This window comes from Poecilia formosa, unplaced genomic scaffold (assembly GCF_000485575.1).
Source record: "Poecilia formosa unplaced genomic scaffold, Poecilia_formosa-5.1.2 Scaffold60, whole genome shotgun sequence".
NCBI lineage: Eukaryota > Metazoa > Chordata > Actinopteri > Cyprinodontiformes > Poeciliidae > Poecilia > Poecilia formosa.
In genome coordinates this window covers 1338865-1355776 of record NW_006799999.1, presented here as the reverse complement: position 1 = coordinate 1355776, position 16912 = coordinate 1338865, and the positions used below count along the sequence as shown (strand labels likewise).

Genomic DNA, 16912 nt, shown 5'->3' with positions numbered 1-16912 from the left:
TATATATATATATATATATATATATTGCAGCCTCAGAAAATGATCACTTCCTTGTGAAATCAGAAGCTCATTATATTAAATAAGGAGCTTCCGATTATTTCACAGAAATAATCGGAAGCTCATATTTTATAATATTAAACTATTCTAAAACATTTTAATGTTATAAAATATGCACCTTTTTATATATTTTATAACATTAAAACAACAAATGCTAGGTGACAGACTAATGCATGGCAAAGTGGAAGAAATGTGATAGATACTTTTAAGAATTATTTTCAAATAAAAGTCTACATTTATCCCCTGAAAAGCTTTTTTCAAGCCTAAATGGAGTTTTATTCGGAGCCTGGTCAATTATTCGATATTAATGCAGTAATTTCTGTTTTCACAACAGTATCCTCTTCCCATGATAACTCCTTTTTTAGCATATTGTCATTAAAGTATATCGAAGAACAACACAGTAAAGATTCCTGTGTTTGCATTGCCTAGTTAAATAGTCCAGTCCCTCAGCTTGGAATAATTTTCAACAAGAGTCTGAATTGGCAGAGCATTATACACTTGTTGAAATAAAAGCAATGCTGAAAGGCAGCAAAGTAGACTTTTATTAATTGCAATTGCTTTCGATTGTCAATCATGATTATTATTGGTTGATCTCATTATTTTATGATTTGATGAGGAGAAAATAAATCAATGGATAAAACTGTGACAGTAAATAAAAATAAAAACAGCTGAAAACGATAAACTATGTACTACTAAATATTGGTAATGATATATAAATATTAATTCATGTGATGCTGTATAATCAAATAAATTAGAACAATTATTTTTATTATTTGGATGTAATATTTGGCTCATCAGGCCATTTATTTATTTCTGTCAATGTGTTTTTTTGTCTAGTAAAATAAAGGTTGTTATTTTTAAAGTCCAGACTTAAATCCAATTCAGAGTATTCATAAAGACTTTAAAATTGCTGATCACAGAAGTTCTTACTTGGTTTATGTTGTGTTGCAAAGGAGAATGGCCAAACTTTATGGATACACGTATCTGGTGGTGGATACATACCTTAAAAGGTTGGCAGGAATAAAGCATCAAAATGTGTTCCTTTTACATATAGACTCAAGGCAGCTACAAACAAACACACACCAAATTTTGTCAGTTTTATTTGTAACTAGTTTAAACTAGTATATATCCTTTTTGTTCCAGCTCATAATTATGCTCTACTTTGTGTTGGGCTACCACATAAAATCCCAATTAAAGTTGATTTGCAGTGTGACAAAATGTGAAAAGGTTATGTAGAAATGAAAACTACTGTAAGGTGCTGTTTAACCAAAGAGGCTGAATGTTGAATGCTGCATTGCACTTTCAGTTTCTCTGTTCATTTTTCAAGGTCTTTATGTCTGATACTCATGTGGAATACAACAAGTCCTTCAGCTTATTGCAACGACTAAAAACACGAGAAGAAGCAACACATTAGACAGTAAATTAATATGTAATTACTGCATGTATCTGGTTGTTCGTAATGAAAGAGGCTTCCAGTGGAAAAGCACCAGATATATGATGAGATGTATGTCCTTGATGGAAAGAAGATAAAAACTTGAGCAAAGTGTGAATAGTGCACACTGTAGCCTGGAAAGAAAGAATGCTTTATTCTAGTGATTAGTTGGCGATAATTGTAGTCAGTAAATGTTTTGCTGTATTTCTTGTCAGATCTAACAGCAATTATTTAAATACTGATGTGTCCTTGATTTGCAAATTATGAAAGATAAAATAGTAACTTCAAACTGCATTGTTGTGTTGTGAGATTCTCTGTGGAGTAGGACAGTAATAATCTGTTTTTGACAAATATACTGTTCATCACAGGTGTTCAGGTAAAGCTTCCTGATTAAATCATTTAGCTAGCTTGTACAGCTTCATAAGTGTAGGTTGAGTTTGGTAGAGTGGTTGACTCTTAGAATGAATCCACAACTGGCATATTGAAATAAGCTGTTATGATACAATTACCAAAGAAAACTAATATATATTTAGTGTTTGTGCAAACCACTGACCATTGACTTGAACATGTAGAGTAGTAAGATCTTACTGACAACCTAAAAGACTAAAACACTTAGCAATTGCAGTATTTTTCCACATTTTCAATCTACCTCCTTTGAATTGTTCTGCTATGTGAGACAGTTTTTTTGGGGGTTTTTTCTAGAGTCTATGATTTACAGAGAGGAGTTTCTTTACTTGTGCGTTCAGTCATTGAGCCTTTTCTTAGCATTATGCTTGACAGGTAAATTGTTGCCACTGCAACTTTCCCTCTCGTCAAAGTAAGAATCAGACTAAAAGCAATAAGTCTGGCTTCAAACCTCACCAGTGGAAGTACTGCTATTTTTCTGGTTGATATTGAATGTGCGGTTATGTGAAAATCCTAAAATTTAGTTTTGAATGATGTTCAAAAGTTTAAGAGCTGTTCATCTAATTTCTAATTTATCAAGCTTTATTGAAATAAATGGACAAAAGCATGAAGCTTTTCTTTAACAGTTGAAAGCAGACATGATAAAATTCACAAAATATGTTCTGTCAGTCATTTTCTTTCTACAATTTCTGTGTCCTCAGAATATTTCAGAACATGAGGTGATGTGAGGGCAGAGAGGATGAAAGATTCTTCACTTAATTAAAGAAATCCATTATTTTTTGTGTTTTTTTTTTCTTTTTTTTTAACTTTTGGTGCCATTACTGTGAGCTTGTTACCATCTGTTGCACATCCTCTAATGTTGTACTGTCCAAGTGCACCACTAAAAATATGGTACAGAAAAAGTCTTATTGTGTCTAGTCATGTTAGCTCTATGTTAAGGTCATAATTTCTGAAGAAACAGTGCATTCCCAATTGGCAGAGGGTCATACAGAATGTGAAGTATAGTGCAAATTTACCTGCGTATACGTGGTTATTTTTGTGCACAGAGTAATTGGTTTATTTGGGCATCATCTCGTCCCTACTCACTGCAGTAAGAGCCAGAGGCTAGCTCAGGGGCTGGGGGCTGTCTGGAGTCAGAACAAATCAAAGCACCTGTCTCATAGCCAGGATTACACATAAACCCTGTGTCATTCAAAGCGATGAGGCTAATAACACAGACAGGTAACACAGGCTCACTTCAACGTGAGTCAGTCTGAACAGTGTGGCTGCTCGACCCAAACACTAAAGAGGTACTTCCCCTGCCGAGGAGGAAAAGAACCGTGAGCCTTGACTGACAGGGTTTATCATAAGTTACAAATGTTTCAGCAGCTTTGGGACAAAAACTTGACTGGGAAATATTATTGCATTTTCCAAGACTTGTCTAATTATTCATTGCCCTTTGGCACAAATAAAGTAATCAGCTAATGAGCAAAAAAACAAACAAAAACGCACCCACGGTGTCAAACTTTCCTCATAACACACACCTGTACTTCAGGATTTACTGACGGTCTAATCAGATATTGTAACTGTATGATTAGATCACCCCAGTCTGACAGTGAAGTGAAAAGTTAAGTTTAATTTATAAATTAATATTATAAAAACTAAACCAACAGGAAAAGACAGTATACTGTCTTTTCCTGTTGGTTTAGTTTTTGCACAATGATGAAATTAAACAACTTTAGTTGTTTTAACTTAGAACCTCAGTACAAAGTGATATTGTTTTTTCCTTAAAAAGTCAGATTGTCTCTGACTTTTTAAGGAAATTCAGTCAACTTGATTTTTTGAAAATATGCTACAGGTTGCTCTCGGACATTCGTAAGTACAGCTGGACATCAGAAGAATTTGTAGTTAAAATGACATGGTTGTGCTAAAAGAAAAATCCTCGCAAAGCATATTATCTGGACAGATAAAAATGAAAGTGATTCCAAATATAGCAGCTGGCTGGACTTGTGCTTATTCACTAATTCACGGCCCTCTGTCAGTGTGGATGAGCAAGCTGGACCTTGGTAAAGTTGAAAATGGACTGAACAGCTTCCAAACTTGCTGCCACTGACTGTCGAATACTTCTGTACAAGTGCTGATTCAGAAACACGTTTGCTGTCCACTGGGTCACAGCTTTCTTCCCCCGATTTAAATAAATGATTTACTGTATGTGAAGAGCAAGTCTTTGAGCTGGGTTTAAAAACTGCTAAGACTCAAGTATTTATGAGTCATGAAGGAATCATGGAGGATGCCTTCACGTCACGATTCCAATAGACCTGGAGTTTTGTTTATTGGGGAACTGTACAAACTCCAATCTAAAGACAAATTATGCTAAGAAACTTATAGAAATTTCTTAGCAAGTTTCTTAGCAATGTGTTGCAACAAAATGGAATTCCAATTAAAATGTGACTTTGTGAGATCAATAGCTGTGTGATAAGAATAACCAATTGCATGCAGAATAGGATTAAGACTTTGGTAACACTTTATTTGAAGGGGTGTGCATAAGGCTGACATGACACTGTCAAAAACATGACATAACACCTGTCATGATTTTGTAAATAATGACAATTTAATGCAAAGTTTGCATTTTTAATAGACTTTTAATGCAAATTTTAGAGCAACTTTGCATTAAAAGTGTCATTATTTACCGAATTATTATTTACATTCATAAATGTTCATGACAGATGTTATGTCATGTTTTTGACAGTGTCATGTCAGTCTTATGCACACCCCTTCAAATAAAGTGTTATCAAGACTTTTTTTTTTATAAAATATGGCAAACATTTTTAAAGTATATGCAAAACCTACCTCCACATTGGATTGACTCATCTGTAATTGAGCTGGACTCGACAAGATCTATAAGAGATACTGATGCCATCTGTCTCCCATCTTATCTCTGATTCATATACATTTTTATTTAATCCTTATGGATTACCCCTCTCCCCCACTGCACCCTCCTCCATCTAATGCTGCTTGTGTTTTTGTTGTTGTGTTATATTATTGTAAATGTATTTCACTTTAGGTATGTCTCATTGTTTGATTTTTGCTTGATCCTGATTTAATTTTGTCTTGTCAGTTAATAATTGTAATGTTGTTACTAAAAAATCCAAAATAAAGTACTCCAAAACAAACAAAAAAAAAACCCCAAAAAAAAAAAAAACCTGCCAAGGGAAACTTGATGATGAGGTTTTCTATGCAAGGCACAGAAAACGTTGCATAGAAGGTTTTCTGTGCAAAGGTGTCTAAGGTTGTGTTGAATCCGTTTTTGGCAGTTTTAGCAACAAAATATTGATTTCCACATATTTTTTGAAAAGCTAAAGTTGTTATATTTCAGTTACTTTCTGTATAAAGAATTAAGAATGATATGAAGAACTAACTTTTTTTGCATGACATCTTTAGTGTACTTATTTTAATTATGAATTAATTAGAAAAAAGGACGTCAAGATGTAAACTGAGAACAGAAAACCTCGTTCCGGTCAAGTGGATGTGATAAAATTGTTTCAGACTATCAGTGTTTCACAGGAAACAGATGCGACGTCAAGGCAACCCTCCTGTGAGTCTTCTTCTCTTAGTTTTTTTTTCCTTTAAAAGGACGATGATACTTCAGAGTTGACTTTCACACATGCATCTGTGAATGTGTGAAATAACACAGCTCCTTCTTTCACTTTTTTATGCACATGTCCTGCACAGTTACAAGTCAGCTTTTTGACCTCAGAGAAAAAATAAATCGGTTACCTTAAAACTCAGGCTGCTTATTACTTCACAACAACAACAACAACAACAACAAAAAAAAAGCAAATGCAAAACCTTGGAATTGCAGATAGCCATTATTCTCCATGATGCATTGAACATTTTTATTTGTTTTTATCATAAGTGGAAATGAAGTTATAGAGAAGCAGACAGCTTGAGACAACCTGAGTGTTCAGTCCTGTCCATCATCTAACATGTCACCATTTAGCTGCAGCACCACAGCCTCTGTCCCTCCTCTGCCAGCTCTGAGCAACAATAGTAACTAATTGCTATAGTCCTTACCTTTCTGATCAACACAAGGCATTCTCTCTTGTTTCCAATGATACAACCAGAATTTAAATGAGCCAATTAGAGTGTGTATTTCCCCCAGTGTGTCAAGTTCACCAAGTGTTTGATTGAGATTCTGCAGCGCAGCAGTACAGCAAAAAAAGTTGAGCTGCTCTGTGGGCCACTGGGACCAATAACGATGTGCATCACGCTGTGAATTCATTTATAGCTGTGTTGTTCAGAGTATTTATTGTAGCACATTGTTGGTTCTTCACAAATGTATTGCTCTTGTAGTTTTTTTTTTTTTTTCGTTTTGTTCTGTTTGTTACAAATAAAAAGCATTTATTCAAGAGTATACCAAAAATCAGCCAGATGCTTTAAAGCGAAAACAGTTTGAGGTAAATTAATTACTTACTTTTCTATCTTCTGTCTTTGGTTTTTTTCTTGTCTTTTTGTTCTTTTACAAATAAAAAGTTGAGTATTTTATTTTGTCATTGCCATTAAAAAGTGCTTTGATCTGAATTTGAATACACATTCCCCTGCCTGCAACGTGAGATCATAAATACAGAGTGAAAATTGTTCACCTCGTCTTAATAGTTGTTTATTTTTAACCATTTTTCTTATGTTGTCTTTCTTTTTCACTGTCAGTTATTGCAAGGAAAGACCATCCCTAAGCTGGGGTCACTGGACCAGATTGAAACAGGAAGTGGAGATTCAGAAGGACATTACAGCGGTGACTGTGATGATGAGGATGGATGTGCCGGGTCAGGGGGCGGCGAGGTTAACAGAAAAGTCTCCAAAAGTAAGTAACTATTATGAGATATTGGTAATAAATCTCTAGTTAATGTGTTTGTCTTAAGGCAAATACATGTAGTCTGAATAAATTAGCAGACACATCTCAAACTTATATTAGTAATATCAATGAGCTTACAAAGCACAACGTATCAAAATAATCGTATCATATATATATATGATAAATAACCAACAATAATATATATATATATATATATATATATATATATATATTATTGTTGGTTATTTAATGTCACCTTCATTTCAATTGGCAAGATTTGACAAAGTTTTTCTCTTTATCAGTGAAGAAAGCTAAAGATGCAGTTACATATTCTTTTGAATAAGACTGGCTCCAGTCTCGTTTTATGACAGCCTTTAATAATAGTCATTAAAGATAATAGTTGCTATGGGGACATTATTGCAATCAAGGCCTGTAACTCGAAAAATTATTGCTCCTCAGCGGTTCAGCAACCTTCAGTGAATCACACTGGCAGAGCTCTCCTCTCCATTTTGTTACCTTTTGCACTTTTCTTTTAGCACTTATAGATTTTCCCTCTTCTCGCTCCTCTGCTCTCCATCAGACATGCTAACAACCTGATTAATTACCTTTCTCGCTTTGCCTATGGCGACTCAAAGGAAGCCGGGGTCATCCAAACTCACCATTCTACCCATGAAAATGTTTCCTCTGCTGCTTGTCGGCCTCACTCTAGGCTTCAGCCGCTTAAGTTCAGGAAAGCTGCTTAACGATCACTCATCTGAAGCTGTCGGGAGGCTCTGACATTTATCACCCATTACAGCTGAGCCGCCCTTTCCTTGTCACAGGCCAGATCAGGCTGCCTCCTATATTTATAACCCGCTGTCTGCTGTGACCTCTGTTGAACATCGGTCCCCTGGTGCCTGACCCTCAAAACAACAGGGAGGGACTTCTTCTCAGTCCCTGCAGGATTTAGTGGCAACTACTGTAACGAAATATACATTTATTTATTTATTTATTTTTTTTGTTTTATTATCAGTGTTTAGTTGTTGGACAATGTCCATTTTATTGTTCATGATTTGAATAGTTTTCATCTGCTTTTTTACGGCTTATTTTATGCGACGCTGTATGCATTTTTAAAGCCGTGTTTCCATCAGTGTTTTTTTTATGCTCATTTTGAAGTGTCACATCAGAAATTGTTGATGGAAATGGCAAAATACAAAATAACTTTCTCAAGTCTGCAGAAGAGCTTTCCGAGAAAGAGTTAATGTGTGTAAAGGGACATGGACACACATTTGCCAAATGAGTTCTGGCATGGTGAACTTTTCCATCCATTGGTGGGTCTGTACATTACTAGAGGCACGAATTTCCAAGTTCAAACCTTCAGAATGGAGGGGAGGACTCTGTCCATATTTCTGAGATGTGCTTCTTGTTTATTGCAGCCGTGCGTAGCTTAAAAAAATATGCTGGTTGATCTGATCAGTGTTTGATACAGCCTAAAATGTTGTGATATTCAAAATGTACTTTTAATCTTATAAATCAGCCTAATTTACAAAATACGACTCTATGAACCAGCAAAACTTAATTAAGTTCCAAATACTAGGAGTCAACTGTGTTTCCTATTTTTGCACGTTATTTCATGCATTGAAATATTTAATTTTGCTTGCTGTCAGTGACACGACTTTGGATTTTTATGAAGTTACCAAAGCTTCCTTGGGAAACACAGTTGCTTAATTGGCTACCTTGAGGTTAAAACACTGTGGTGAAGATGCAGCTTTAATGACTGCTGTTAGTATTTTTCAGTGAACGTGCTGTAACTTCAAAACAGAACACCTCAGAGACAAAAACCCAGAATCCAGAATAAGAGGCAGACACAAGAAAAACTATGCATTTTGCATCAAAGCCACTGTGTTAATAACATTTTGGCCAACAAAAAGAACTGGACTGAAAATAGTCCTGTGAAAACAGATGATCAAACAATTAACTATGTCTAATTAAATAACAAGGACAGTCTGAGAGATGAGACGTGTAAAAAAAATATTCTGTGGTGGTTTCCAAACAGGTTTGAACAACATTTATAAAGTGAAAGATATGTTTTATGGAGGACATATAAAATGCATCACAAGCTTACAAGTCAGTCAAAGCAGATTACCTGCGGTGATAGTGCTATTTTGCTATTTCATGATTAGATTCAAAGCCTAAAGACCATGTATAATTTAATTGGATTTCTTTGTCTGCTATAATTCATAATCTCTCTCTCATTTGTGTCTTTGATATTTATCTGCAGAACATGCAGATGATAGATCAGTGTGATAAAGAATTTAAATGAGATGAGCTCAATACTGACAATACAAGCTTGATTTAAAGGATTATCCTTATTAAGCAGAATTATTGTTGCACAGAATCATTACATATGCATGTCATCGATGCAACAAAATGAGCTGTGTGTGGATTTCCTTGGATATTAAATATTTACTTATTGAAGCAAAGCAGCTTCTATAGTATTGTTTTCCATTCTCAGCATTTCAGTCCGAACAGGTTTTTTTTTTTTGTTGTTTTTTTTTTGCTTTTTTCTTCACTGAATGGTAACTGAAACAATTAATTATTTTTCAAGAAATTCAGAGAAACACTTGAAAGCACAGAGAGAAACCAGAAGATTGATTCACATCATCAGGCTCATTACGGTGGTGCACGGACTCCTCACAGCTCAGTGGGTGACATTGACACGGAAAACACAAATCCAAAGGGAAAATCAATTCAGCATGAATCCAGGTTCACCGCATAAGAAGGCTTGTTCTTATGCATCAGTGAATTCTGGGAAAAGGGTTCTAAGTAGAAATGATGAGACAATTAATAGCTATTTTACATTATATTTAATGCCAATTAAACAGTTAAACAACTTGGTAAATTAGTAAAACAAAATACCACAATCATATGTTAATACATTGATGTCCAGTTTTAGTTCTTAATTGCTATGTAAGAACACAGTGTCACTTATGGCTCAAAGCAGCTGTACCTTTATTAACATCGAATGGCATTTTGGTGGGCTGAGGCAAATTTATGTCTTCACTCTAAATTTTGAAGTCTCATTTGTGGTAATTCCACAAAAAGCTTTTGAGACAATTAAGCTAGAAGTGCAAATGTAAAACTAATGAATGTAATTAAAAGAGCTGGGACATCCAAACTTATTTTCCTCTGAAATAATGTGACAGCGAATAAATGGTTGACCACACATGCTTTATGACTCTAATTGCATTTTGCCCCAAGCTCAAACTTGCTTGAAAATAAAGCAGTCCAGTTAAGTTGCTGCTTTGTTTAAATACCGCTAGCTATTATTATCTCTTCTCAACAAAAATACTGTCAGCTTTCAGTCCCCATTTGACTTTAATTTGTAAATGATTCATGTGTTCATTTATTTAAATGTTTAATGACGTAAATATATCTGAGCCTCAGAACAAAATCATATTATTCTTGCAGGAATTGAAAAGCAAAACCATTAAAATCAAACTATTAGTAATAGCTAATGTGTTGTTTTTCCGTACCCCGTGATGTCATAAATACAAACAAAGCCTTTTGCAGATTTAGATAGTCAAGAATGCTCAGAATCATGTTTTTTTGTTTTGTTTTTGTTTTGTTTTTTATGAATTGATGATATCCATCTGTGACGTTTACCACTTGCCACAAAATTTCTGGTCTGTGTTAATGATCTGTGAATAATGTTTCACCCATTGTCTGCTGTTCAATAGCTACAGGAAGGGTTGGTTGTCGTGCGTAATGAGGATGAGTGGCACCGTATTCCCTGCTGCTAAAGCTGCTGCTTTTGGTCTTATTTACATTTCTCTTTCATATCGTCCTACCCTGAGGGAAAACTTATGCAATGCTATGGAGGAGTTGAAAAAATGGCCTTATAAAATGGGTTAAAACAAAAGTGTAAAACTGTTATATCACTTAATGAATCAAATTGTTTAATTTCTTTCCAAAACCATTTGTGCTAATGAATAAATGGATGAGTTGGCTTGTTGCCAGTGCACATTTTTTAAAGCCAGGACTTTTAATGACGTTATGTGGATTAGTATAAGTGGCACACCTGTCCATAACATGTGCACCTTCACTGCTAAAATGAAGGTGCACAGTTAATCCAAAATTACTCTACATAACTTTGGAGTAAGAGAAATGCTAATAGGGTTGCGGTACGGGCATACCAAAGCTTAATGTTAGCGTGGGTCAAACCACTTACAGCTGGACATAGAGAGGTTAGGAATTACTTCTTTGTGTACAATATTTGTCTGACTTTTTCCAACATAACAGTACTTCAGGCAATGAAACATGTTCCAATCATTATTCTTACAACTCCTCTGCTTAGCAGCTGCTGCAGTTTTCTCAGGATTGAAACGGTTTACTTTACTTCTCTAAAGGTACCCAATGCTCCTTGTTATGGTTACTGGTCAGCTTAGGCTTTGTCTTGGTTGATTGCAAAACTTTTCCAGGAAGGTTTTTTTTTGTTGTTTGTGGTTAAGTGCAAATTGTTCTTGATCTTCAAGTCGCAAATTTTGCAGTGTGCTCCTCTTTCTCACCCCACGTTGAATCTAAGCTCACTTCACTGTGTTGCTCTTGAACATCCTAATACATTTTATTTTATTTAATAAAATTTCATTCAGATGTTTGAAAGGTAGACACAATTGGGTGTTGGAAAAAAAAAAAGAAAAAAAAATATATATATAAAAGATCTCAGCAAACAGGCTGATTTTTAATGAAAACATTAGGGAACATCGAGCTTTAAGAATAAACTTCCCAAAGTCCTAACTACAATACTGTAAGCAGATGTCAAGAATATGCTTAAGCTTTTGAAAACCTGTTTGAAATAAAAAAAAAAAAATCAAATCAAATCGAGTGCCAGGTCCATGCCAAAAAAACAAACAAAAAAAAACAACACACATTTAAAATTCTGCCTAAAAGTGCATGGAGACCTTTTCTTGTAACAATACATTTGAGGAGCTTTCCTTAAATCAAGTTAATATAATTTGCAAACCTGTTTCCACAACCTTTTGTACAAAGGGTTGTTGATGAAAAGTGTATGGTGAAGCAAGCACTCACTCTCCGATTCTTTTTAGCCACTTTGCAGATAAAAAGGGGATAAGAAAAGGTCTTTGCCACACAGTTTCCAATTACTTGTTGATTCAACATGTTCTAGAAAACACACAAAAATATCAAGATCTTTCTCAATTTCCTCTTATCCAAGTGGATTCTTAGATTTCTTTTACTTGTCAGCAGTGCCCATAGTGGTAAACATCTAAGAGGTTTTTCATGCTCCAACCCTGCCTGGCCAGCAGCCTGATGACTTTTATCAGGCCTGGCATCATTTAGCTGCAGACACTGTGACTGCTCGCACCATGAGTACCGCATGGCCAAAAGACGTCTGACAGACATAGTGGCAGCAGGAGAGACAGAAATCGATTTCTTGCAGGTAAGCACAATGAGAGCGAGAGGATAGGCTCCTTTATCACAACTCTTATTAACAGAAGCTATTTTATTCAAATGCTCTCTAATCTATTACTATAGAAAATGAGAGATGAATGCAGTTATGCCTTATGAGACTCTGGCTCTAATTTTAAATTATAATTGCCATAGCCAGACTAAATAACCAAATCCAGTTTGTTTGTTTTTTTACTATAATTTTATGCTGTGTTTGATCCACCTCTAAATAAGAGATCTAAGACATGGACGATAACATCATGGCCGCTTTGTTGGGAATATACAGCAATAGGGCTATCATTGAAAGCTGTTAAGAGTTTTCCTACCAGGCCCTACAGCACTCTGCTGTGCCCATTAGACAGATCTTTATCTTCATTACTGTGTGAGATCAAATTAGCTTACCTGCTGTGACTCTTGCCCTCCTCTGCACCAGAAATAATAGGATCAAAGCCATTTACTGTACTGCAGTGTCTCGTAAGCTTTTGGTCAATGAGTTTTACTGTGTGAAGTCCTCAGTGATGTTATTACTACATACGTTAACCTGCAGGACCATTTAATATTGGAGGATATCATGTCATAGAGACTGTAGTGAATTATTTATTTTAAAATTATATTCTGTTGGGTGTTTACAGTTGAAGTTCACACAGTATAATTTTCACTCAGATTTTGTTCTATGCTTGGAGATAATTGAAGCATACTCTGGAATGTCTTTGTCTTAAATGTGTAACTTGGTTTATTGAGTGGCTATGACTTTCGAGACTCAGACCTGTATTAATAAACTCTGACAAAAGTATAATAAAGCTGCAAAGGGGGGAGAGTGACCATCTGGAAGTTCATCGCCAGACAATCATGGTCAGGAACAGCGGGAACCAGTCTGCATTATAACTGCAAATGGAGTTTGAAATCATCCACACTTACTGATTGAGGAATCTAAGCGCTGCAGCATTAAAACTGAACAGCACAAATTAACTGTTGAGTAATGGCAGACTCCAAGACTGTCAAACACAAGGGACGCCACAAGTGATCGTGACTGATCTTGACAAGGGAACAGCTCCATCCTACTACTGCGCAACACAGAAATTCCTGTCAGACATCACAGTCTTGAAGCTGAAGAGACATGTGTGTCAATACACGAGTAAAATGCAGCAGGGGATTGAAAACAACACCAGAGGCCCAAAGCACCAGCTGCTGAAGACAGAGCTGTCATTGGAACAGATGAACCTGAACACCGGCTGGATTAGATCGACTTGGAAGAAGCAATCGGATAATACAGCACTGCAGTGTGGAAATACTTAATAACAAGCAAAAACTCTCCAGCAAAGTTGTAAATTACATGGAAGTAAATGAATAATAACAGTCACTACACATAAAAACAGTAAAAAAAAAAAAAGAAAAAAAAAAAACTTCAGAAAGGGGTTCGTTCCGAATGCAAATATAACATTAACATTTGCATGCACGCCCCTCCCTTGTGCATCTTAACTAATATTGGTAAACTAGTTGAGTTTATATTGTAGCGCCTCAGATTGAATAAGTCTTTTAGGTACAAGACAAAACATTTCTGCAGAGGAAAAATAGTTCAGAGAATCTCATTCACCTTTGTTAGATTTACCAGGACTATTGAGCATGCGTCAGGAAATACTTGTCGTCATTATGTAACTGGACACATATCAACTTTTCATGCACCCGGATAAATAATAATATGCTAATGTTCAGTTAGCTTTTTGTTTAAGAATAGGGTGCACTTTCTGGAAAATATTTTAAAATACTAAACAGGAAAATGTTGGAAATAACACTATTTTTACTAAAGAAAACAATATAGAGGGGTTAGCAGTCGTGGCATTAATCTGATGGTAATTAATGCTAATCATAATTTTCAGTAATACCATGGTTACACATTCTTTAGTAACCAATATTACACACATCCTGCAAGATAAATCATGTTGCCACAATGTTATTTAGCCATAGTACTCAGCTACACCGTAAAACTTATGACAGTGACACACTATTGTTTGAATTGTCTTGATGCTGACTTTTGCAACAGTGCACTATGTAGCTTAATCAGGACCTTAAGAAAGCAAATTGTTGCTCTATGCCAAAAACAAATGTTATTTTCTATTTAACCATTTTATTATTTCAGTCAAATTTGAATATTTTATATCCATTTTAGAGATAAGATTACAAGTAACCATACCCTCAATTTGGAGATGATTGACCTGGTTGACTGGAGAACTGAAATGCCAGTGGGGAACAACTCGTAGTAGGAATGTGGTGGATACCTGACTGGAAGATGAAATTGCTGTAGAAACCATAAAGTTCCAAACAAGAAAAATAAATGGAACATTGTGCAATTTAGCTACGCTGAGTCTGAGTATTTTCAGCCACTATTACATGAGCAATTTATAAGTATTTAAGATAAATATGATAATTTTAAAGACAAATCTTTACATTTTATTGACAGTTCTATGTTCATGTTCATCACACTTCACTGAAACTGACGACAATTAAGGTGAACGTCAAGGACACTGTATGACACACAATGCATTCATGAGTGCATTAGTGAAATGGCTCCTGTCATCATCTGACAGATGAGGTGGCTGCCGGAGATCACTAGAGAAAGACACCATCTGCCATTAGGGAGGCTTATTCAGCAAATAATGTGATCAAAGGTGTGTTTTCTTAATTCAGCACTTTTGAAGAGTTGGTATCGTTCATGCACAGTATTTTAATTTACAAGTATAGGTAAAAGGGTGAATGACATTTTTCCATTTAGAGACCCAAGATTTATCATGTTGGTCTTTAAATAGTGAAGTGGTGGGTCGTGCTACCACTTTGGAGAATAATTCTAGATGTGAATATTACTGTGAGCTAGGACCAGCTCTGAGTTGCATGTTCTTGTGTAACTTGGCAGCTTTCAAAGCCATGCAGATTATGTATATATATGTACGTATTTCTACAGACCATTGTCTGTCGGTAGAAATATACTGAAGTATATAATGCTGATTCATTATAGATATTGCAGCCCCTTCATTCTTCACAAAGTCTCAGTACAGTGATTATGCTGGATTCTGCAGGCTGTTTGTCTCTGGACACAGAGAGAAGTGGGCGGAGGGTTAGAAACGGGTACTGTAAGCCTGAGAAAGCAATATCATTAGGGATTGAAGGAAATTGCACTGCCTGTTAAAGGAGAACGAAAGAAATTTTTATCCAGAATGGAAGGATACCAAGGCAAGCTCATCATTCCTATGGGAAGAATGAAAGCATCCACTGCTGTCTCATAAGTCAACAAACAGCAGCAGTTAAAATATATACTATAATTGGCAACTGCAAAATTAAGCACATATCTTAATCACACATACACCACAGTCTAAACTAAGAGCTAAAAAAAATAAATGTGTGTATATAAATGATCTAAGATCCAAGTTTGACAGATCCTCCAGGATTCTGTTAAACTGTCCAAAACATACACGGGTTGTCAAAGCAGGATTTCCTACAAACATAAACATTTTGCCAAAAGAGTCCATATCTGGAGTAGCTTTTTACTCATTCATACTAGTGCATGGAAAGTAGGAGAGAAGTAAAGGGAACATTGACTGAAGGGACTATTATTAATGTGGACGGTTTATGCATCCCTTCGTGTTACTGTTCAGTACTAAACCTTTCATTTATAAAGTTGAAAATGGTGGTGGTTTGGAGGTTTTTTTAGATTCATTTGGAATTCAAGTGTAATTTTAAGAATAATATATTTGAGCTCATTACAAGATAAATGATCAGTTACGGATAATTGAATTCATCGTTTTCTACCTTGGAAAGGGAATAATTTCTTTTTCCTCTTTCATTACGAATGACTAAAATATTTTTCTGAAAAGACTACTTCCTAGAATTTAGATAGTTGGAAACAGGCTGAAAGGAAAATAGATAATGTTTTGGTAAAAAAAATAAATAAATAATGAAAATTTGAGGACCTGATCTTGTTGGCCTCCAGAATTGATGCACAATAGAGGAAATTGCTTTCTTATGAAATATTCTTTTATGTCCCAGGTGTTGGCTGACTGTGGCTATTGTGTAGTTTGCTTCTAAAGTAGACTGAAAACTATCAGTCTGATACTGACTCAAGCCATTGCTCTTTCTGCTGCCAGGTCAAATATCTCTGCACACTCAAACCTCAATGCCAAATCGCAATTAAATAACAGTGGGAAAAAAAAACAATAAAATGTCAACTTATGCTCTATCAAAACTTATGAAGTCATGTTCCATTCACATCAGGCTTGAGTTGCTCCCTAAACATAAACCTGTGACTTAGTTTTTGTTGGGGTTTTTCTAGTTTTGTGTTTGCACGTTTTAATGTTGATGTTGCTTCGTCAGTAAATGTAGACTTCAAATGTCCTTGAGCACTCGCTTATCTCTAACATATTAACCCCATTTCCATCTCTTCATCCACAGACTCTTCTGTGTTTTAGATGAAATCTGTTTATATAATAAGTCTCATGTGACTCATGATGAATGCCTCCCCCAGTCTATGCTGGCTGATCTAACTCAATTAGATAATTATGTAGTTTTGTATTTCTCAGTCTGGTTCCGGCTGCCTAAAACGATTCAATGTACAAATCAAAGAAGTCGTGTTAAACAAGAAAAAGTAACAGAAAGGACGCGATTGGCAAGTTAATATGCTAGTTAAAATTAGATGCAACTTTTACACATTTTATTTTTATATGTGCCTTGTGCTGCTTATCTTTCACTAGGGA

At 35.4% G+C, this 16912-nt stretch overlaps 1 protein-coding gene across 1 annotated transcript in view; it reads left to right on the top strand.

Annotated features, from left to right (window-relative positions):
• Nucleotides 1-16912, top strand: part of gpc5a (glypican 5a) — a 122561-nt gene that overhangs the window by 73693 nt on the left and 31956 nt on the right. Inside the window, exon 8 of the mRNA XM_007553938.2 lies at nt 6581-6734. Coding sequence (XP_007554000.1) covers nt 6581-6734 — 154 coding nt within the window. The remainder of the gene's footprint in view (nt 1-6580; nt 6735-16912) is intronic.